At 44.1% G+C, this 23,210-nt stretch overlaps 1 protein-coding gene across 1 annotated transcript in view; it reads right to left on the bottom strand.

The window, feature by feature from the left end:
- Window positions 1-5,204: 5,204 nt before the first annotated feature.
- The window catches only part of LOC115464853 (clusterin-like), a 92,710-nt gene continuing 74,704 nt past the window's right edge, over window positions 5,205-23,210 (bottom strand). The window contains exon 5 of the mRNA XM_030195212.1: window positions 5,205-5,461. Within this exon, the coding sequence (XP_030051072.1) occupies window positions 5,419-5,461 (43 nt within the window). The 3' untranslated portion in view covers window positions 5,205-5,418. The remainder of the gene's footprint in view (window positions 5,462-23,210) is intronic.

Here is a 23,210-nt window from a genome sequence, read left to right as displayed (position 1 = left end):
GGAAGCTAATGCGAAAACCTCAATCATCCAGTCCGTGCAGGCCAGAGACTGTAGAACGGGATGCAGAAGAGACCCGTTCCCCACCGATATGCGGGATGAGGGTCGGAGAATACCCTATAGACCATGGTACCTGGAAAGAGAATTCCAGAACAAGAGGAATTTCAATCTGCATCAGAATGTTGGTTCTTCAGTACTACCTGCCCCAACAGAGAGATGACAGGAGACAAAAAGATTGGTCTCCTAAGGAAGGGGAAATGTAATGATGGTAGTCTGTTATGGACCTGGACATTGAACAAAATGGAAGGATGGGGCTATGTACTTGAGTAACCATAAGAGTTATCACAAGGATGTTCCAGAAAAAGGAGAACCTGGAAGGAAAATCTCTAGGAAGAGACCTATTTTGCAGCTATTCGACCTAGTACAGTCAAAAGGCCAGACTGTTGGAAATACCCATCCAAAAGTTGGCCTGAAGGAGCAGCTGACCACCCTCTGCCACATTTGTATGGTCCCCTGACACAGAGGGTAAAGCCAGTGCATCGAACGTGGGAACGAGAAGAGAGTAGCTGAATAGTTGCAATCATTGTGAGCGTGTCAGGTTGTCCAGAGTCCCAGAAACAGTTGTCTCCGTGTTGACGGAACAATTAGAGTGGGGAAGCCTGACAAGGGAGCTCTGCAGTCTAGGTGAACGGTAGGTACCATAGAAATACGTGAACTCGGGGGCCCAGAAGAACAGTCCTAGGGACTAATGGGGCAAACGTGCTCCCAAACAGAAAGCAAATGAACCATGGGGACATGTGAAGGACTTCTTCCAGGGTCTCCACAGTCGGACATCACGAAGAAGCTAGAATCCACTAGGAGATCACATGTGAAAAAGAGGCATGGGTGCTGAATGGGCAGTGGAGGCCATGTAATCAACAACCTAAACAGTTGCGAAGGGTGGAGCCACCGACGGGCCCAGTGCCCTGCTGGGCAAGAGGGACCAGAGTATCTGTATCCCATAGGTGTTACGATTGTGCCCATGTTTCATGCTCTCATTCACCTCACCCCCTGGTGGTTAGACCTGGTGGCTGCTGTGGACTGACTGCTTGCTGTTTCCCATGTTCCAGAAGGTATTCCGGTCCGGATCTTCCAGCCTCCCAGACTGTTTTGGGACTTTTTTGGAACTAAGCAGTACCCGCACCTGGTGAATTCCCTTGTATGTTGCCTTTATTAACCACCTGGAAGCTTTCTAGTTTGCCTTGCATCAGAGGTCCTCAGAGGAGTGTTCTTCTGTGAGTGTTTGTTGCTGTGCTTTCCTTGCTACTTTCTGTTCCTGCTAGACTCTGCTTGTTTCCTGGTTTGCCCTTTTGACTGCTGCCTGCCCAAGACTCTACCGTTTCCTGGATTGTTCTACTGTCTGCTACCGGCCCAAGACTCTGCTTGTTTCCTGGATTATTCTTCTGATTGCTGCCTGCCCAAGACCCTGCTTTATTCCTGGGTTCCTGTTGATTGCTGCCAGCCTACTGACTCTGTGTGGTTCCTGGTTTCCTTGCTGCTTTGCTGCCTGCCAGTAGACTCTGCTGGTTTCGTGGACTAATCTTCTACTTGTTGCTTTTGCTTTTGTTCCAGCCCAGCCGCTCCAGGGTGTACCTGTCTGTCTGTGTTCTGCCTTGTCTCCTGTTTGGGTGATTCTCCTGCCCCTGCCGCTCCTCGGCGGTGACCCAGGGGCTCACAGACCCAGTGTTTCGTAAGAAGCGTGACAATAGGGGAAGAGATGCCCCAGTTTGGTGAGTATCTAGCAGGAGCCCAATGATATTGAAGTGGGAGAAGGGAACAGATGGAGCTGGGGGTAGTGAAACACAAATTCCAAGTCCAGCACCCGAAAAGTGCTCCACATGGACTCCTGAGCATCGGTCATCGACGTGCTGTGCACGAACCCAAACGGGCAAAGAAATGGACTCACGGAAAGCACAAAGGAACTACAAAGAACATGAGACACATGGTGAAGTTGAAGCCAAATGGCAATATGTGGTACAGGAGGTAGAATATCCCCAGTCAAAATGAAAGAGACTGCCCATGGATAAATATCCAGCCAGTGCAGTGAGTAGAGCTAATGACTGTCCAGAACCATGGGGAGTAGGATGCTTAAGAAAAGAAACCATCAGCAGCTGTGCAGTTGTTGATGAGGGCAGTGACCCCTTCCAACCATGTTCTAAAAGGTGTTCTAAAAGGGTTCTCTCTCTGGCACGGCAGCCATAAGCCTCCGCTGAACACACAAAATCAGACAGACACAGTCACCAAGGACCATACGGCCATAGTGAAAGTAGACCTGCTGGAAACTGTAGCCAAGACATGGCACCTGACCATGTGGTGGTGACACACTGTCTGTTGCACATCCAACTGATGAAGTGACTCGGCCAGCTCCAATGGGAAAGAAACTGCCAAAGTGAGCGTGGAACAAAGATACATAGAATACACTCATGGAGAGGTAGCAAGACTGAAGTCTGGAGAAGGGCAGGGAAAAGTGTTCCAGCTTTTGGGCGCTGAAGGATAGCTCTTAGAAGTCGTAATCTCGTGAGTGTGTATCCAACTCCCATGAAGAGAAGAGGAAGTAGAGCCCAGGAAAACCAGGAGAGTTCTGAAACTGGTGCACAGAGACCATAGCTATGTGAGGGAGCGGGCCACAGAAGGACTTTGAAACCTCTCACAAGAACATCATGGAACAGCTGATGGACCAGGACTAGTACAGATCTCCTAGGAGGAGACTCATAGCCCAGGAACTCAAAAAGGAAAAAACAATCCTCCACTTCCTGAAAAGATGATCACCTTGTCCCTGAGAAAGTAGGGAAAAAACAGGCTCATCAAGGGAGACAACATTTGTGGAGGGAAGGTGGGTGCGGATGGAGTTCCAAAGGACTCCCTCTCTAAGAAGTGTCAGGAATGCTCATCTCACTTCCATACACCCTTCACCGGTGTCAGTCAGGAACCTCTCATGGGTAGGCTGAGACTCAGTCTTCCTCAACTGAGAAGAAGCAAGACCTTGAAAGGGGCAATGAGAATAGGGCTCCAGCTCGAGTTGCATAAAAAGAAAACTGCTTGCACTGGCATTGATTGACATGGGCGGGAGTGCTGCATGTGACACCACCGCAGGATGAGGACCATGCGGGGCCAATAGAAAAGGCGTGGCACGGATTGAGGTCGGATGACAAGAGGCATGTCAAGTGCAAGCACTGTTGACACCGACACTCTGGGAGAGCAGGATTGATAGAAACAGCATGGTAGGTGCAAACGCCCTCGATGCTGATGTCCTAGGATTAGATGTCAAGAGGCATGTCAGGCACAAGCACTGTCAACGCTGATGCTCTGGAAGAGAGCAGTCGATACAAACAGCGTGGTAGGCACAAGCACCTGCGACGCCGATGTCCCAGGATCAAGGCTGAGATGAAGAGGCGTGGAAGGAAGCACCTTCGACGTTGATTCCTCATGAAGAAAACCAGCTCAGAGCAACATGAAAACAATTGGAGCCACATTGTAGACTGAAGCAGCAAAGCCTCACCTCAGTCTAAGGACCATACAAGCTTAGTGGAGAAGCATGGCTAGCGCAAGCACCATTGCCGATGCACTTTGAAGGTCTCTTGCCATCAAAGCCCCTCAAGGACAACGCTGAAGTGCCTCAAAGGCAATGAAGGAAACTGAAGCCGATCCTTGCTGCCTGTGTGGACAAAGATCCCTGGTACCAATGTAAATCCTCTACACCAGCTATCCTTGATGCCCACGGTTCTCAGTATTGATGTCGATGCTCCATACTTTCCCTCTGCACCAATAGCAGTGCTCTGGATCGAGTCCTTGGCACTGACAAAGACAAAGTGAAACCTCATGCTCCCGGCCAGTGCCAAAAAGTGTCGGGCTCAGGTACTCGCATAGCGGCCAACAACTAGGCAGGTGTCAATGCAACAACCAACACTGAAGCTGACACCACAGATATCGATGCCGACATCGAAGTTGAGGCCTCGGACACGCCAAACAGAGTTCCCTGTGAGCAACTGTGACTAACTGGATTCTGACTTGAATCTGAAGACCCAGAACATAGTTATAAGGGGTTTGTAGTCATACCAAAAGTGGCTCCCGACGGAAAAAGAGAAGATTTGAAATAACAGAGAAAAACCCTATTGGAGCTCAGGCCTAAATGCGGCCTACGGAGCTGCAGTAAAAAAATGAGGAAAATAAAGAAACAGAGAAAAAAAAATCAAAAGGGAAGAAAAAGAACCCGAACGAGGCACATAAGTGAAGAAAAGAAAACCAAAAAGGCACAAAAACAAACTCTGTTAAGAACCAAACCGGCAGCTGTGAGGAGAGAGTTTAAGAAACTGTGTCTTCTCCTCACCGCGGAAAAAAAAGAAAACTGTTGCTCCTGCGTTTGCATGGCAGGTGGGAAGGCACACTGGAATGTGGCTCTCACTCCAAAAGAGCTCTGTGAAAAGCTTGATACAAGCTCCGGACCGGGCAATGCAGAGTCGCATTACCCAATTGTGAAAATATGAGCCTGCTTGTCCTCAGAGAAAACAGATTTTACGCTGCCTGTCCCAGAAATATGTAGCAGATTTTCCCAAGTCTATCTTAATAATGGCTTATGGACTTTTATTTTAACATAACTCAAAAGGGAATGTGGCATGGGCGTGTCAGGGACATTCCAAAAAGCTGCACACGGAATTACACGTCTCAGCGTGCCTAACTTGTGCACCAGCATTTACACCAGGTTTCAGCAGGTGCAAGTCTGGCACCTAAAATTAGTTTTGGGAATCGGTGCTAAGCGTGGTTCTGTAAAGGTTGTGTGCCCTTTTTAGAATTGGTTTAGTGCCAATTTTTTTGGGTGCTGAATTTTGAGTGCCACTTACTGAATCCAGCCCTATTTATCTTGAAAATTGGCTTGCACCTACCCAGAGATAAGTATATGTACAATACACATTGCACAGTATTCACACCTGCGCTCAGTTATAAAATTATCCTTTGTATCTGGCAACTGATCCCATATTTCCTGTGAATCTAGGCAAAATGTCCTCTTGAATTCCCAGGTATTTTAGAAAGTAGAACTCTACTTAGTAAGAAAGACAGACTTCCAAAAATGTCTTGGGATAAATGCTGAGAAGCTAGTAGGTCTAAACTGAGATCATAGAGGAGAGCTTGACAAGCTCCTTAAAAACAAAGTATTATACACTCACAAAAAATACACAACAAATGGCACATTTTGAGATGGGTCGATGGTCTATTTTTTCACTTAGTTTGGTCCCTAACACTAAAGCAGCAGAGTGAAGCTAATATTGCATTCTCTATGTTACTGCAGACATGGGTTTCAGCAGCTGTCGGGACTATGTCTCTGCTTCATCAACAATTCTGCAAGAGCTCAGCAGTGTGAATTAGTGGAATGGTGTTGCAGAAGCTTTAATGTTTCCAGCCACGGTCTACACTTTGGCATCCAGCAACTCTGTAGAAACAAAAACAAACAAACAAAAAAACAAAATGTAAAAAGAAATTTTATGCAGTAGGGATGAGAGAAGACTTTGTTTTCAATCAACTCATGATTTTTGAGCAAATTAGCTTTTATGAGGTCTCTATTTATATTCATCTTCAGACAGACAGATTCTTACAGTTAAAAATCTACCAGTACAGTATGAGAAGGAAAGATTGTTATTCGTGTATCATCCCATAGGAATGAAAGTTAGGCTACAGCATGTAAGATAAAACTACAGATGCTTGTTTTCCACATCATTTGCCACACTGTGTCAGAAATGTAAAGTTGTTTTCAAAGAGCCTCCAAAGAACATTATCCTCAGCCTCAATCTTCCTTCGGTGACATTAGAAAAAGTTTATTTATTCTCCCTCTTTACTACTACTACTACTTATCATTTCTGTAGCGCTACTAGACATATGCAGTGCTGTACACTTGAACATGAAGAGACAGTCCCTGCTCAACAGAGCTTACAATCTAATTAGGACAGACAAACAGGACAAACAAGAGATAAGGGAATATTAAAGTAAGGATGATAAAATAAGGGTTCTGAACAAGTGAATAAGGGCTAGAAGTTAAAAGCAGCATCAAAAAGGTGGGCTTTTAGCTTAGATTTGAAGACGGCCAGAGATGGAGCTTGACGTACCGGCTCAGGAAGTCTATTCCTGGCATATGGTGCAGCAAGATAAAAGGAACGGAGTCTGGAGTTAGCGGTGGAGGAGAAGGGTGCAGATAAGAGAGATTTATCCAGTGAATGGAGTTCCCGGGGAGGAATGTAGAGAGAGATGAGAGTGCAGTGGTACTGAGGAGCTGCAGAGTGAATGCACTTATAGGTCAATAAGAGGAGTTTGAACTGTATGCGGAAACGGATAGGAAGCCAGTGAAGTAACTTGAGGAGAGGGCTAATATGAGCATAACGACCCTGGCGGAATATTAGTCGTGCAGCAGAATTTTGAACAGATTGAAGAGGAGCGAGATGGCTAAGTGGGAGACCTGTGAGAAGCAAGTTGCAATAGTCTAAGCGAGAGATGGTAAGAGTGTGGATGAGGGTTCTGGTAGTGTGCTCAGAAAGGAAAGGGCGAATTCTGCTGATATTATAGAGAAAGAAACGACAGGTTTTAGCAGTCTGTTGAATATGTGCAGAGAAGGAGAGAGAGGAGTCGAAGATGACCCCAAGGTTGCAAGCTGATGAGACAGGAAGGATGAGAGTGTTATCCACAGAAATAGAGAATGGGGGAGGAGGAGAGGTTGGTTTAGGGGGAAAGATTTATTTTTATTTATTTTAGTTATATTTGTACCCCGCGCTTTCCCACTCATGGCAGGCTCAATGCGGCTTACATGGGGCAACGGAGGGTTAAGTGACTTGCCCAGAGTCACAAGGAGCTGCCTGTGCCTGAAGTGGGAATCGAACTCAGTTCCTCAGTTCCCCAGGACCAAAGTCCACCACCCTAACCACTAGGCTCGGTCTTGGTCATGTTTAGTTTCAGATGGCACTGAGACATCCAGGCAGTAATGTCAGACAGGCAGGCTGATACTTTGGCCTGGGTTTCAGCTGAGATTTCTGGTGTGGAGAGGTAAGTTTCATTTATTGATCTGATTTGGAACTGTTTTTACTGCCATTACATGGAAGCAGATTACAGGGAAAAAAAAAACTCAACCCGCATGTGTTTGATCCAAGCAAACTGGAACTCAGTTTGGCATATATTATCTTATTATTAGATTTTATATACTGCCTTTTACTGGTACAATCAAAGCAGTTTACATATTGCATTCAGGCACTTTCTCTGTCCCTAGTGAGCTCACAATCTAAGGGACCCTTTTACTAAAGGTTTGCCGCGCAGCAACCTGGAACTACAGACAGCCCAACATGGGTACCAGTGGTAGTTTCACCCCCCAGTGTGCGCCATTTCCTGTGCCCAGTTACTGCCAGGTTAGCCTGGAAGCCCTTATCGCCACTTCATCGGGTGGTGGTAAATACTCCCCTAGAAATAGCCGCGTGGCAAGTGCGAACTTACTTCATGGCCATTTCTTTTTTTTTTTGGTCTTTTTACTAAGCTGCAGTACAAGGGGCCCTGGTGCATGGCAAAAACAGCCGCTGATGCTAGCACAGGCCCCCTAAGTTTTTGTACCTGGGGCAATGGAGGGTTAAGGGGTCCTTTTACTAAACTGCACTGAAAAATGGCCTGTGGTAGTGCAGATGTGTGTTTTGGGCGTGCGCAGAATTATTTTTCAGAGCACCTACAAAAAAAAAAATGCCTTTTTAAAAATGTTGCCGAAGAGGGGGCGGAGTCAAGATGGCGACCTGAGTCGGAGTGCGGGCGAGAGCGTTGTGAGGATTGGAGCCTTTCGTTTTGCAATTATTTACCTCAAGAAACCTAATGCCGCATTCTAAAAGAAAGGCCATGGTGAAGGCTGTGCTGCCGCCGGCAAGAACCTCGTCGCCAATCCAACAGACGATTTTTCGCTATGCTTCCGACCCCCGGACTAATACTGGAGCGTTGAGTCCCGCTGTTCAGGCTGCCGGAGGAGCGACTGCCTCGCTTGGGAATGAGATTTCACTCTCTCCGCCGGAATCTGCTATACCTCCCTGCCCTGCGTCTTCTCGAGATGAGATACGACTAACAGCACCGGAAGTCGGTAGCGGTTTAGCCTTGATCAGCAGCTTCTCACCTCGGAACACAGGCGATACAATCATGGAAGCAGACGTGGAAGCTCCCAGGGAGGTAACTTTGCAGTCTATTTGGACTATATTACAAAATTTAACGGCTACAGTCACAAAAGTATCACAGGAAACTACTATACTGGTAAATAAAGTAGACTCTCTAACCTTAGCCCTTGAAGATGTAAAGCAAGATATGTTGACTCGAGTAACACAAATTCAAGCTGAACATCAAACTTTAAAATCTACTACGGAGATGTTGATTAAAGATAAAATTATGACTGCTCGCAAAATAGAACAATTTGAAAACTTCAATAGGAGACTGAATTTAAGAATGTTAAATTTTCCGCTGGCCAGAGGGATATTGGCTCTTGACTTTTTCAAAAAATACCTGGTTGAAATTCTTAAATATCCACAAGCTGCAATCCCACCGGTCAATAAATTGTACTATCTTCCTGTTTCAAAATCAACTGATAACAGAGTTTCTCAAGAAATTGATACTTTGAATATTTCAGAGCTTCTAGACGATTCATTATCGGAGGTTAAGGAACGACGGACTTTGCTCATCTCTTTTGTCTTCGAACAGGATTTAAATTCTTTGATGAAAGTATACTTCAAAAATTCTTCAAAAACTTTTTGTGGACAAAAGATTTGGGTATTTCCAGATGTCGTAAAGACTACTCAAGAACGACGTAAAGCCTTTTTGGCTTTTAGAGAGGAGGTTAGGGCTATGGGAGCCTCATTTCTACTGGCATATCCCTGTAAATGCTGTGTGAAATATCAGGGTAACAAATATGTTTTCCTTGACCCAAGCCATTTGAAATCATTTATAGAAGCTAAGAAAATTATTAAATAGGCTGCATATTATAGACGGAGTTTAAAATAGTCAGGTTAAGGTCAGGCCATTTGCAAAGTTTTTTTCGTGTATACTTTCTAAATATACTCCTATTATGTGTTCTTCGCCCCCTCGTTATGTACTGTGGTCTGAGAAGGCTTAAGAAAGCTTTAGTGCTTTTTCCTTTTCTTTGTAAAACCAATATGTAAATGTATTATTTGCCGATTTTCAGTTTTATAAGTGTAACTTGTAAATGATAAAAATTTAAATAAATAAATTAAAAACAAAATGTTGCTGAAAATGGACGTGAGACAAAATGAAAATTGCTGCACTTCCATTTTGGGTCTTAGACCTTACCGCCAGCCATTGACCTAGCAGTAAAGTCTCACGCTGTAACCGGGCGGTAATGACCTACGCGCCCCAAATGCCACTTGGCGTGCACCTGATACGCGCGTCCAAAAATATAAATATTTTTCGGACGTGTGCCAAAAATGAAATTACTTAAAGAGCTATGCGGTAGCTGGGCAGTAACTCCAGTTTGGCGCGCGTTGGGCGCGTGTAGACGCTTATGCGGCTTGGTAAGCGGGCCCCTAAGTGACTTGCCCAGAGTCACAAAGAGCTGCAGTCACACCTGCTACAAAGCACGTTTAGGATTTGATATATAGCTGGTATTGAGCAGCACTCCCCTTAATCCCCCAGTGGTTTTGCTCTCTCCCCCTCTCCCTCCCCCACATGTCAAACTCGCAAAAGAAAGTGGTCACTGTGACAATGTCAGGATAACAGAAACATAATTGTGTAAGGTCTCAAAGATAACCAATCATGTGCCAACATAACTGATTATTTGCTGGCTTTGAACCCATCAACGTTATATGTTTATTTTTCTAAAATGGATGTTTAATCTGCATGCATCTGGTGCATAAACATCCATTACTCCTGCATTTTACAACAGGCTCTATACAGATTCTGGTCTAAAATACTGGTGAAACTTAAGATGTTCCGAGTTGCACGTCTCAATTCTTACTTCTACGACCTGCCTAAAATGGGGCAGTATACATAAAAGGCTGCATACAAAAATATGTGTTACTGTGGCACAGAATTTGAACAACCATTTTATTAAATAATACATTCTAAAAAGGATTTATTTATTTTGTAACATTTGCTATATAGCGTGTTGCACCTTAGTAGGGTACAAGTTATCTTCTGGCCTTGCTTTTTTAGATGTTTAGTTTATTTTAACATGGAACTTTATATGATATATTTAGCCTTTTTGGACATTTTTAGTGGGAATTTATCAGATGTAATTGAACAAGGCCAAATTCCTGCTTTGTATAATACTTTTAGGAAAACTTGGGCTAGAAGGCATATTAATGTTAGATATTTGTTAGATTAACTGTAAAATATTGAGGTGATTGTTGATAATGGAAGGTATTTAAGGGCCAATTTTATACAATTCACACCTAATCAATTCCAGCAACCTAAAACTCACTTTCTTTCAGAATTGGTAAAATGTGATTCTGCTTTTAAGTATAAGGATTGTTTAACTCCTGTACCAGAAATCTATGTTAATGCAAGATCCGTTGGGAACAAAGTTTTGTTGCTAAGGGATCCTTTGGAATCTTTAGATTTAGGATTTTTGTGTTTCAGAGACTTGGCTCACAGAAGCTGATAGCCTGGTACTACCTCATTTATATCCTCCTGGTTATGATTCACTTCACTCTCCAATACAACAGAAGAGAGGGAGAGGGTTGGCCTTAATTTTTAATTTTTTTTTATGCTTCATTAGTGAGTTCAAGTGTGTTTCCTGAACTGGAATTTATGCTATGTAAATTCTGTGATGATTTAAGTGGATCTGGCCCAATTGGCTTACTTCTTTTATACCGTCCTCCTGGATCTTGGATTAAGGCTGAGTCTATTTTACTGGAAATCATCTCAGCTACTGTATCTCAATTTTCCAGGATAGCTATTTTGGGAGATTTAAATCTGCATCTAGATACTGATGTTTGTAATTTTAAATCACTTTTGGATGCTAGTGAGTTAACTCTTTTTGCTAAAGGTATAACTCATGAATGAGGCCATGCTTTGGATTTTCTTGCAGCTTATCCTTCTAGTACAATAAGATCATTTAGGTGGAGACCTGTACCATGGTCTGACCATTTTCAATTAGATTTTACTATTGATATATGTTTATCTAGTTCATCTAAGAATAAATCTTTCAAACTAGTGCCTAGTAGGGGAAGTGTTGTTAATGATTCCAGCTTTTGGTCTGAGTCGAGGGTTTCTCTGACCTCTTGGTCTTCTAATCAGGAGTCACTGAAATCCTTTTGGGATACTACTGCAACTTCTGTTATGGACAAAATCGCTCCTGTTACTATTAAAAAAGGTTAAAGTAGTTAGAAAGGCTCACTGATTTTCTGATGAATTATCCAAGTTAAAACAAGGCTGTTGTCATCTTGAAAAACAGTGGAGAAAAAGTCGTTGCTGATAAACCTAATTGGAAACTTGCTTTTAAGCATTCCAAATTAAAAGTGGCTGAAGCTAAACGGAACTATTACAACGGTTTGGTGGGTAGGTATATCCTTGACAGTAAGAAGTTGTTTTCCTAGGTAAAAAAATTTAACATCTATCACTACTGCTGATAATTCTCAGTATGTGTGCCCTTCTTCTCAAGAACTAGCTGATTGTTTTGCTAACAAGGTTGCTCAAATTTGTTTCAATCTACTTAAGTCAAATTTAACAACTTCTAGCTGCTCTGTTGGTGAAAATTTCTGGTCAAGTCTTGACCAGGGTCTTAAAGTGGATTAAGTTTGTCATATTTGAAGTATTATGGACATCGCTATACAGAGGACATGGATAACGGTGTGTTTTGAGACACAGTTTATAGAGTCTTGTTTGGCTCTAAATTGATCCAAGTGATTATATCTGATTGGATTCTGGACTTTGAACATATTGACAATTTGTAACACTGCTGGATTATTGCAAATGGTGTGATTGAATGAGTGTATATTGAAATAGTGAGTGATTGTGAGCATCTGTTGGGCTAGTATGAAAGGAGTTCTGGGGTAACTTTTGGGGTGGTAAGAATAAATGGGCACATGTATACATAATAACATTTTTAAAAGAATTACACATTTGTAAGGAGTACTTCAATGATTTGTACTTTGATAATGCCTGTACTCCGGTTATAGGTTTTTTTCCCCCCTGTGGTAGTATAATTAGTTAAAATTCAATGCCAAGAAGTGTAGAGTGATGCACTTGGGGTGCAGAAACAAAAGAGAGATACCGGATAGGCGGGGAGAGATTAGTAAGCTCGACTCAGGAGAGAGACCTTGGGGTGCTGGTGTAGGAAGATCTGAAGGTGAAGAAACAATGCGACAAGGCGACGGCCGTGGACAGAAGGATGCTAGGCTGTGTAGACGGGGGCATAACCAGCAGAAGAAAGGATAGCAGATCAACAGATCAGTCAAAATGGGATCCATCTATTGCTTGAATACATGCAGCTCTAATAACTTTTCTCAGCAAGTGCTCTTTAACCCCACTGGAAAGGCAATTATGCAGTGTGACCAGTGTCAGAATTACCAAGAGGAAGCACTTTTTATGAGGGAAGTTTTCAGAATATGCCTTCCCCCGCCCATCTTCTGCCCCACCACTACCATGACCAACTTCTTTGTGCTTTCCACTTTGTACCCTACTCTTAGCATGGACTTCCTGAGTCACCATGGTTTGTTCCCTTTCCTGGCCTTATTCAAATCCAGTCTAAAATCCCATATTTTTAAGGTGACTTTTAAATCTTAGCCCATGGTTCTCCTGATCAATTAATTTTCCAATGTTTCTTTTTTCTTGCATATTTTTTCCAGTTTCAATTTTATTTGATATATTGCCTTAGGCTATTACATCTAGTATTATCAGGGCCGCCAAGAGACCGAGCCGGGGCATGGCCACTGCCACCGGGCCCACGTTCCCCCCCCCCCCCCCCCCCCGGATCACTGCCACCCAATGCAACTGGAAATACCTTGGCTGGCAGAGATCCCAAGGCCCCACCAGCAGAAGAGTCTTCTGCTCCACTCCAGCGATCTTCTTTACAGTTCTGCCGCCTAGCCTGCCCCTGCTTTTTATCTCAGGTCGCGCATGCTCGGTTCCAAAAACCAAGCATGCACACCTGAGGGGAAAGGCAGCCACTTGGAAGGCAATGCGGCAGTCGACTTTGAAGAAGATCTCTTCTGTCTGCTGTATCTGCTGCTCCTCCGGGTCCTCCCCAGCCTCCAAGGGGGTCCCGCTGCCGAAGTTTTCTCTTTCCTGCTTCTGTTGGGACGCAATCACCCGGGTCCCGTCAGGAGCAGCAGAGAGAGAGAGACCCCAGTGCTGGGTCCCCCTTGGAGGCCCGGGCCTGGGGAATTTTGCCCCCTCTGCCCCCCTCGGCGGCCCCGAGTATTATAGATTTGGATTTAGATTTTCAAGCTAATTACCTGCCTTTTCATTTCCAAACTCTAGGTAAGTTACAAATTCAGGTACAGCTGGTAGATCCCTGGCTTAGAGTGCTTAGAGGCTGATTCACTAAAGTGAACTACCACGATAATGTGTGTTATTTACTATGGCTCTCATAATTTCTAATGGAGCCTATTTATAACAGTACGTGGTAATGGGATAGTACACTGAGGAATCAGCCTGTAAGTTCATAACTGGGACAGTGGAGGGTGAAGCAATAGTAGGAGCAACTGACTTGATTCATTCACCCTACCCTGCAAGGGGGCTGGCATTAGGGCGGTGCAAACTGGGCAACTGCGCTGGGCCCCCAGGCTACAGGGAGCCTCAAACCAGCCTCGTTGAAGGAGATGCAGCCTATTGATGGGCTTTGCAATTTTCTCCCAAGTTTCTGCCCTGGGCCTCAGCATGTTTACCACTGGCCCTGCCATCAAGGGCAACTCACACACGCAGATACCACCTTCCCCAGAGAATATACAAGGACACTCACCACCTAAGCCACGCATACATGATCTCTTTCAGTCACAGAGGAACTCACTCACGACATACCCCCTCATACCTTACTTTGTTTCCTCCATCTCGCAGCCTCAACTCTTCTCTCTCTATCTTATCTTTTCCTACCTCCCTCTCCTTCATTTATCTTCTCCTCCCCACCACTCATTGATCCTCTTTCACTCTCTCTTTCTTGTGCTTCCCCACCCCTCTGTTGCTTTATCTTCTCTTCCTTCACCTGTTCACTCCATCCTCTTCTATCCATGCTGCTGCTGCTACCTTAAGTCCCACATCTTGCATCCTCCTCCCTACTCCTTCCCACTCATCAGCCTTTGTTTTAACTCAGTACACCAGCTGCATGGGCTCCAGGGCCAGAGCATGCCATCTTTGCCTCTCCTTCTCACCCTCTTTCCCAGCATTCATCCCCATTTTTACTTTTTAGGAAATTAAGACAAATACGCAAATATAGAAAAGGTGATTACGACAAAATGAGAAAAATGGTGAAAAAAAGACTGAAAGGAGCAGCTCGCAGAGTAAAAAACTTGCATCAGGCGTGGATGCTGTTTAAAAACACCATCCTGGAGGTTCAGGACAAATATATTCCACGTATTAGGAAAAAGGGAAAAAAGACTAAACGTCAGCCGGCGTGGCTAAACAGTAAGATAAAGGAAATCATTAGAGCCAAAAAACAATCCTTCAGAAAGTGGAGAAGAGAACCAACTGAAAGTAACAGGATAGATCATAAGGAATGCCAAGCCAAATGCAAAGCGGAGATAAGGAGGGCAAAAAAGGACTTTGAGAAGAAATTAGCGTTGGAAGCAAAAATACATAGTAAAAACTTTTTTAGATACATTAAAAGCAGGAAACCGGCCAAAGAGTCGGTTGGGCCGCTGGACGAAAATGGTGTTAAAGGGGCGATCAAGGAGGACAAAGCCGTAGCGGAGAAATTAAATGAATTCTTTGCTTCGGTCTTCACCGAGGAGGATTTGGGGGGGACACCGGTGCCGGAAAGAATATTTGAAGCGGGGGAGTCGGAGAAACTAAACAAATTCTCTGTAACCTTGGAGGATGTAATGGGTCAGTTCAGCAAGCTGAAGAGTAGTAAATCACCGGGACCTGATGGTATTCATCCCAGAGTATTAATAGAACTAAAAAATGAACTTGCGGAGCTACTGTTAGAAATATGCAATCTGTCCCTAAAATCGAGTGTAATACCGGAAGACTGGAGGGTAGCCAATGTTACTCCGATTTTTAAGAAAGGTTCCAGAGGAGATCCGGGAAATTATAGACCGGTGAGTCTGACGTCGGTGCCGGGCAAGATGGTGGAGGCTATTATTAAGAATAAAATTGCAGAGCATATACAAAAACATGGACTGATGAGACAAAGTCAGCACGGATTTAGTGAAGGGAAGTCTTGCCTCACCAATCTAATGCATTTTTTTGAGGGGGTAAGCAAACATGTGGACAATGGGGAGCCGGTTGATATTGTATATCTGGATTTTCAGAAGGCGTTTGACAAAGTGCCGCACGAAAGACTCCTGAAGAAATTGCAGAGTCATGGAATCGGAGGTAGGGTATTATTATGGATTAAGAACTGGTTGAAAGATAGGAAGCAGAGAGTAGGATTGCGTGGCCAGTATTCTCAGTGGAGGAGGGTAGTTAGTGGGGTCCCGCAGGGGTCTGTGCTGGGTCCGTTGCTTTTTAATGTATTTATAAATGACCTAGAGATGGGAATAACTAGTGAGGTAATTAAATTCGCCGATGACACAAAATTATTCAGGGTCGTCAAGTCGCAGGAGGAATGTGAACGATTACAGGAGGACCTTGCGAGACTGGGAGAATGGGCGTGCAAGTGGCAGATGAAGTTCAATGTTGACAAGTGCAAAGTGATGCATGTGGGTAAGAGGAACCCGAATTATAGCTACGTCTTGCAAGGTTCCGCGTTAGGAGTTACGGATCAAGAAAGGGATCTGGGTGTCGTCGTCGATGATACGCTGAAACCTTCTGCTCAGTGTGCTGCTGCGGCTAGGAAAGCGAATAGAATGTTGGGTGTTATTAAGAAGGGTATGGAGTCCAGGTGTGCGGATGTTATAATGCCGTTGTATCGCTCCATGGTGCGACCGCACCTGGAGTATTGTGTTCAGTACTGGTCTCCGTATCTCAAAAAAGATATAGTAGAATTGGAAAAGGTACAGCGAAGGGCGACGAAAATGATAGTGGGGATGGGACGACTTTCCTATGAAGAGAGGCTGAGAAGGCTAGGGCTTTTCAGCTTGGAGAAGAGACGGCTGAGGGGAGATATGATAGAAGTGTATAAAATAATGAGTGGAATGGATCGGGTGGATGTGAAGCGACTGTTCACGCTATCCAAAAATACTAGGACTAGAGGGCATGAGTTGAAGCTACAGTGTGGTAAATTTAAAACGAATCTGAGAAAATTTTTCTTCACCCAACGTGTAATTAGACTCTGGAATTCATTGCCGGAGAACGTGGTATGGGCGGTTAGCTTGACGGAGTTTAAAAAGGGGTTAGATAGATTCCTAAAGGACAAGTCCATAGACCGCTATTAAATGGACTGGAAAAATTCCTCATTTTTAGGTATAACTTGTCTGGAATGTTTTTACGTTTGGGGAGCGTGCCAGGTGCCCTTGACCTGGATTGGCCACTGTCGGTGACAGGATGCTGGGCTAGATGGACCTTTGGTCTTTCCCAGTATGGCACTACTTATGTACTTATGTACTTATGTACTTTTGGGAGGATCAGTTTAAAGTATTGGTGTAGTCCATTATTCTGAGTCAATTGGACTACTGTAAAATCATATATTCAAAACACAACACTTCATCTAATTTTTTTTCATTAACGAAATTTGATTGTTTGTCTCAATACTAGCTGCACTGGTTACAAGTTGGTGCCAGAATTATGTTTAAATTAACGTGTTTTCTTTATAAATACCCTAAATGGTATGGTCCCGTTTTACTTTCATGGACATTTTATGGGACTCTAGGAAGAGGCATGATAATTTTTTTTCTTTTTCCCCACTCCTAGAGGTATAAAAAGGTTGAAAATCTTTGAATATTTGCTTTTCTTCCAAGCAGCTAGGTTTGGAAAAGAAATTTCATTTATAATTAGATTATCTGGCTCTTATTTAGTATTGCATCATAATATTAAAACATTTTTATTTAGGAAGTATGTACTGAATACAGTATAATATTCATGATATAGTTGAAGATTAGGATACATTGACTATTCAACAAAATGTTCAGTATGCTAAGTGGACTCAAGTGTACAGCGCTGTGTACGTCTAGTAGCGCCATAGAAATGTGAGATAGAAACTATTTTTATTTTTACATGTTCTTATTATTGTAATTCCTGGGAATTGGCCAGTATCTTACTATGTAAACTGCTCTGAACTGCAAGATTAGTGTGGGTAATAAGTTTTGCCATTATTATTATTGCTTCTTTTTCCCTTCTCCAGCCCTTACCTTTTTCCCCACTTTCCTCAGTTTCTGCCCCTTTGCAGATCCTCTCTTCCCTAGAAAAGTTCGTCTTTTGACTGCCTCCCTATTTCTAGCACATGCCCCTCTTTCCCTTTTGAACCTTCTCCAGCACCTGGCTACTCTGCCCCTTTCCTACCTTCCCATATTTCCAGTCTCTACCTTCCTGATTCTTGTGTCTTTTTCCACCCTTCCTGCATCTGGCCCCTCTGCCTCTTCCCCGGTTCCTGTTCTGCTTCAGTATATGTCAAGGTATTATTAACTACTCTGCTGCTTAACAGTCTGATTTTATCTTGGAAACAAGCACTGTGTTAAAATGTATTTCTACCGTTGGCTGGTATGCTGGTTTTATAGGGAGGAAGAGTAAAGCGATAACTCCAGTCTGTGTATGGACTTCTGGCTCCCAGGTACAGAAAGCGGGAACAGGATAGGACAGGGTGTAGCATGAACCAGGCACAAAAGCAGTGTCACTCTCCCATTGGACTCCAGGAAGAAGTCAGAAGGGTGAGACAGGGTAGCTGAAATGAGGTGTGATAGCGTGGCTAGCGGCTGGCTGCAGGACCTCACACAATGTGGCAGACTCACACAAAGACCGTAGGTAAAAGACAAAATACTTTTATTTATGTACAACCAAGGAGAATAATCAGCCCTATTTCCTCATAGGATTGGTACGTCCAATTCAAGTGTTTCAAACAAAGTCCTAATTCCAGTTGCCTGCCTCTGGCTTGGCTACACTCTTCGATATGCAATAACTTCCTTTATCGTAACCAGTCCCAATAGCTGAGGGATAATTAGCCAACTTGGCAATCTTCAGTACCTCATTTGTGATCACACAACCCTGGAATCCACTGGAGGCATAGACAGGACTTCTCATCACACAAGAATGCAAAGGTCTGAGCTAGGGCCACTCTGCTTCCCTGGAACTTTCCTCAGGTACTGCAGCGAAGCCAGAACTCCCTGGGAGGATCCTTGTCGGGTTCCTCCTGGAGACCTCCTCCCTCAGGGCCTCTCTGATCCACGCTGCTCCAGGGCCTTAACCGCCTCCCAGCCTAAGCCCTACTCCTCTGACATGGCAGGTTAATGTCAACTGCCATAAGGTGGCCAAACTGCAACCTCAGTGAAGGGGTGTTCTTAGAGAAACCTGCCGCTATACCAATCACTCCCTCAACATGAGGCCAGGAAGAAATATGCACCTCTGGCTTGTGCCACTGCTGCAAAGTGGCGCCCATGCGAGGAGCATGCCACTGCCAAGTCTCCTACATTGGGTGGGAATTTCCTACTTTTGCATGCGAGTATGAAAAATGGCCTTCCAAAGGCGGCTGTGGAGTTGGAGTCAGAAACGATTTTGGGTGGAGTCGCTGTCAGAGTCAGTAAAAATGTACCAACTCCGACTCCATCTTCAAAATAAAAACTTATAACATTTATAATATATGGTTAAATGTATCATTTTATACATATACTAGTGGAACTATGCCCGTTTCCTCAACAATGAAACGGGCCCTAGGAAGGCTGTCATGTAAGCTTTTTTTTCTCTCTCCCCTGCCCTCCCCTCCCCTCCATGTCCAGCAATTCTTCTCTCCCCTCCATGTCCAGTGATTCTCCTCTTCCCTGCCCCCCCCCCATCTGTGTCCCGCGATTCTCTCCTCTACTGTCCTCCCATCCCATCCATGTCCATCAATTCTCCTCTGCCCTGCCCTCCCCTTCCTCCCTCCCCTCGATGTCCACGATTTTCTACTCCCCTCGATTTGTACCTGAACATTCTCTGGCTGGCTGGCTGGCGCAGGCTTCCGTTCCGTTCGTAATATCCCTCCTGACGTCAGCTCGCCTCCAGCGTTCCCTTCCCTGTCACTGTTCTGCCCTCTGACATCATTACGTCTTGATGCGAGGACAGGACAGTGAGGGGGAATTGAACGCTGGTGTTATGACTCTGCCCCGGTATCATGTACTCATTCATCTCGCCCCCTGGTGGTCAGACCTGGTGGTCGCAACGGACTGTCTGTTGATGGTTTTTCCTGTTCCAGAAGTCATGCCGGTCCGGTCCGGATTTTCTAGCCTGCCAGTTGGTCTTGAGACTTTTTGGAACTCAGCTGTTTACGTACCTGGTGAACTCCCTGGCTGTTGGCCTTTATTTACCACCTGGAAGTGTTTCTAGTTTGCCTTGCAACAGAGGTCCTCAGAGGTGTGTCTTCTGTGGTTGTTTGTTGCTGTGCTTTCCATGCTACTTTCAGTTTCTGCCTTTGAACCTTTGCCTGGACCTGGACCTGGACTTGGACTTTGCTTGCCGCCTGCCTTTGAACCTTTGCCTGGACCTGGACTTTGACTTTGTTTGCCGCCTGCCTTGGAACCCGTGCCTTGAGCTGGACCTTGACTTTGTTTGCCTGGCCCCGGTTCTGCTGGGTTTGTGGACTGTCTTCCTGCTCCCTGCTGTGGCTTCTGTTCCGGTGGGTGTTCCTCCTGCCACTGCCGCCCTCAGCAGTAGCCCAAGGGCTCACTATCCAATGTTTCGTGTGAAGCGTGACAGCTGGAGGCTGACTGACGTCAGGAGATGTTACGAACCCAGGCAGCCAGATATGGAACATTGGAGGTGCAAATTATTATATAGGATATTTTTTGTCCTGTTAAAGCCTAATATCAATTCACTTTCTCCAGGGCCATTAATCAAAAGGAATGCACCAACCCGATGTGACACACTCTCTGACTGCTTGATGGCTCAATATGGAAAATATTTTGTGTGCCAGTGTAATGCCACAGGACCCAGATGAAGACAAATGCTGTGATGCCATATATTCAGGCAGTGATAAAAATGCTGCTAAAAGAGCTTCCAGACTCTAAAGACTTTTACATCATTTTCATCCCGAAGTATTCAAATCTGTGAGCGAGAAAGATGACAGCAAAAGCAAGGAACCAATGTCCAGTACTTACAGCCAAGTAAAGAACCAGAAAACTTTGCAGACATTAGTTACAAGATATTTTGTCAGTGACAAAGTTACTGTAACAATGATGGCAGATACATTCAAAAAACATATCATATTTATTTATTTATTAGGATTTATTTACCGCCTTTTTGAAGGAGTTCACTCAAGGCGGTGTACAGTAAGAATAGATCAAACATGAGCAACAGGCAATTACAGAAGTAAAAATATTCGAAAGCAATACAAAGTATGGCACAGTATACTACTTGCAATGTCAACACAATACGTAATAGAACATTATAATTGGTAGTGAAGGGTAAGGCAAAGTTGTAACATATAGATGGGTAAGAAAGTAGGAAGAATTAGAAAGTATAAGTTGTTGTACAGGATAGTGTGCCTCTCTCATTATTTTCACGACCAGCTTTTATAGATCTGAATGGAGAAATGGCCAGCAAACTTAGGGCCCTGTTTACAAAGGCGTGCTAGTGATTTTAGTGTGTGCTGTGTAGGTGCCCATAGGATTATTATGGGTATCTACATGTTTAGCGTGCGCTAATCTTTAGTGCATGCTAAAAACAATAGCGCGCCTTTGTAAACAGGGCCTTTGGTGTTTCTCTGGAAAGAGACAGTGTTACAAAAATGGTGTGTGAAGAAGCCCTTAACCCAGCAGTTCCCAAAACTTTTCAGTTTGCGGCAACCTTAGTGCCTATGTAATTTTTTGCGGCACCTCCCCCCCAAAGGTATTCTGGGGAAAAAAAGTTTTCATAGGGGGTAAATATTTAATCCCTAGTGCATAGAATGAGCTGCCTTGTACTCACTGCTGTCTGATGCCGGCTTGTTCAGCTGCTGCCTCTGTTGTGCTCTCTCGGTCTGTCTCCTGCTCCTGTGTGCTATGACAGGAAGAAGGACCCAACCTGTGGCCAGCAGCAGAGCAGAGTTAAGGTGTTAACACGATAACCCAGCACACAGGAGTAGGAGTCTAATCAGCGTGCGCTTACCTGGCAGAAACCCAATTAGTAGCAACATTCCATGCTACCAATCCCAGGGCAAGCAGTGGCTTCCCCCATGTCCATCTCAATTACAGACTATGGACATTTCCTCCAGGAACTTGTCCAAACCTTTTTTAAACCCCGATACGCTAACCTCCGTTACCACATCCTCCGGCAATGAGTTCTAGAGCTTAACTATTTTCTGAGTGAAAAAATATTTCCTTCTATTTGTTTTAAAAGTATTTCCATACAATTTCATTGAGGGTCTTTGTACCCCTGTGAGTTTTCCGTGGCACACCAGGGTGCCATAGCACACAGTTTGGGAAACGCTGCCTTAACCAAAAGGAAGAACTTAAAATGGATGCCTGCACACTACACAGAGTAAACTGCTTTGCCATCAATGTACGATTTGTTTGCAAGAAGAATAAAACAGTTACCAAGACAATGGCAGTAAAAGACACAGAAGCTCATCACACCAGCAAGTTTCTCCAGTTCTTAGTAGAAAAGGTTCTGCAAGATTATGAACTTAAAAAAAAACAAGTTCTATGTATTGTAACTACAATGCTTCAAACATCCTAAATACAATTAAACTAATGCATGCAGGCAATGAAAGTGACCATAGCTAGAAGAGCAAATTGAGGAGCACACTCCTGCAACTGAGGAACAAGCTGAAGTTGCTATAAAACAACAATAAAATGATGATCTTGTAGATGATCTTGTTTGTAGATGCTTCAAAACCCTCCCGAATTCACCACGTGTTGTGTTGTGCACACACTGCAGTTGGCAATAAGAGACAGTCTGCAAGAAGGTTGTGCTGCTGCTCTGATTGGCAAGGTAAGGAAAGTAGTTATTGCTGCCAGTTGATTCCATTTTGAAGAGACGAGCCAGAAAAGGGGCAAGTATTGATCAAGTTACTCACTGGGGCAGTACCTACTTAATAATTCAGTGCTTGCTTGATCTGCAACCCTTTCTTGTGGACGTGGCCAACTCTCAAGTGATGCTAAGTGAAAGTCGGTGGATACAGGTGACAGAATTGGAAGAGTTGCTTCGTCACCCATTTACAGTGACTGAAAAATTATAAGCTCAGGATTTAACTCCAGATATATTCTTGAAGGAGTGGAAGAACCTGATGTTTCACCTGACCCAAAAAGGAGGATTAACTGCAGATGGCAGATGCAAAAAAATAGTATATGTAAAACTACTCTGCACAGAAAGGCGGTATTTCAAGTGTGGAATAAATATAAACATTTCTGCTTCAATGAAACGAAGAGAGGTACAATTATTAGAAAATAAGATTCTTTTGGCAGCTGTTTATGTAGACCCAATGCATCAAATTTTTCTGGATAAGAACAAAAGAACAGCCATACTGGGTCAGACCAATGGTCCATCTCACCCAGTGTCCTACTTCCAATAGTGGCCAATCCAGGTCACAAGTACCTGGCAGAAACCCAATTAGTAGCAACATTCCATGCTACCAATCCCAGGGCAAGCAGTGGCTTCCCCCATGTTCATTTCAATTATAGACTATGGACTTTTCCTTCAGGAACTTGTCCAAACCTTTTTTTAAACCCAGATACGCTAACAGCCGTTACCATATCCTCTGGCAACAAGTTCTAGAGCTTAACTATTTTTTGAGTGAAAAAATATTTCCTCCTATTTGTTTTAAAAGTATTTCCATGCAATTTCATTGAGGGTCCCCTGGTCTTTGTACTTTTTGAATGAGTGAAAAATTGATTCATCTCCACCCACTCCACACCACTCAGGATTTTGTAGACCTCAAACAGCTGACTAAAGAGAAAGGTGTTTTGTGTGAGGTCGTACTTAGAATAAATGGGTTGCAGGAATGTCAGGAGGAAGAAGCTGAG

This window comes from Microcaecilia unicolor, chromosome 3, assembly GCF_901765095.1.
Source record: "Microcaecilia unicolor chromosome 3, aMicUni1.1, whole genome shotgun sequence".
In the NCBI taxonomy this organism is placed as follows: Eukaryota; Metazoa; Chordata; class Amphibia; order Gymnophiona; family Siphonopidae; genus Microcaecilia; species Microcaecilia unicolor.
Note: the sequence above shows the minus strand (reverse complement) of the source record. Positions and strands in the feature narration are given on the sequence as shown.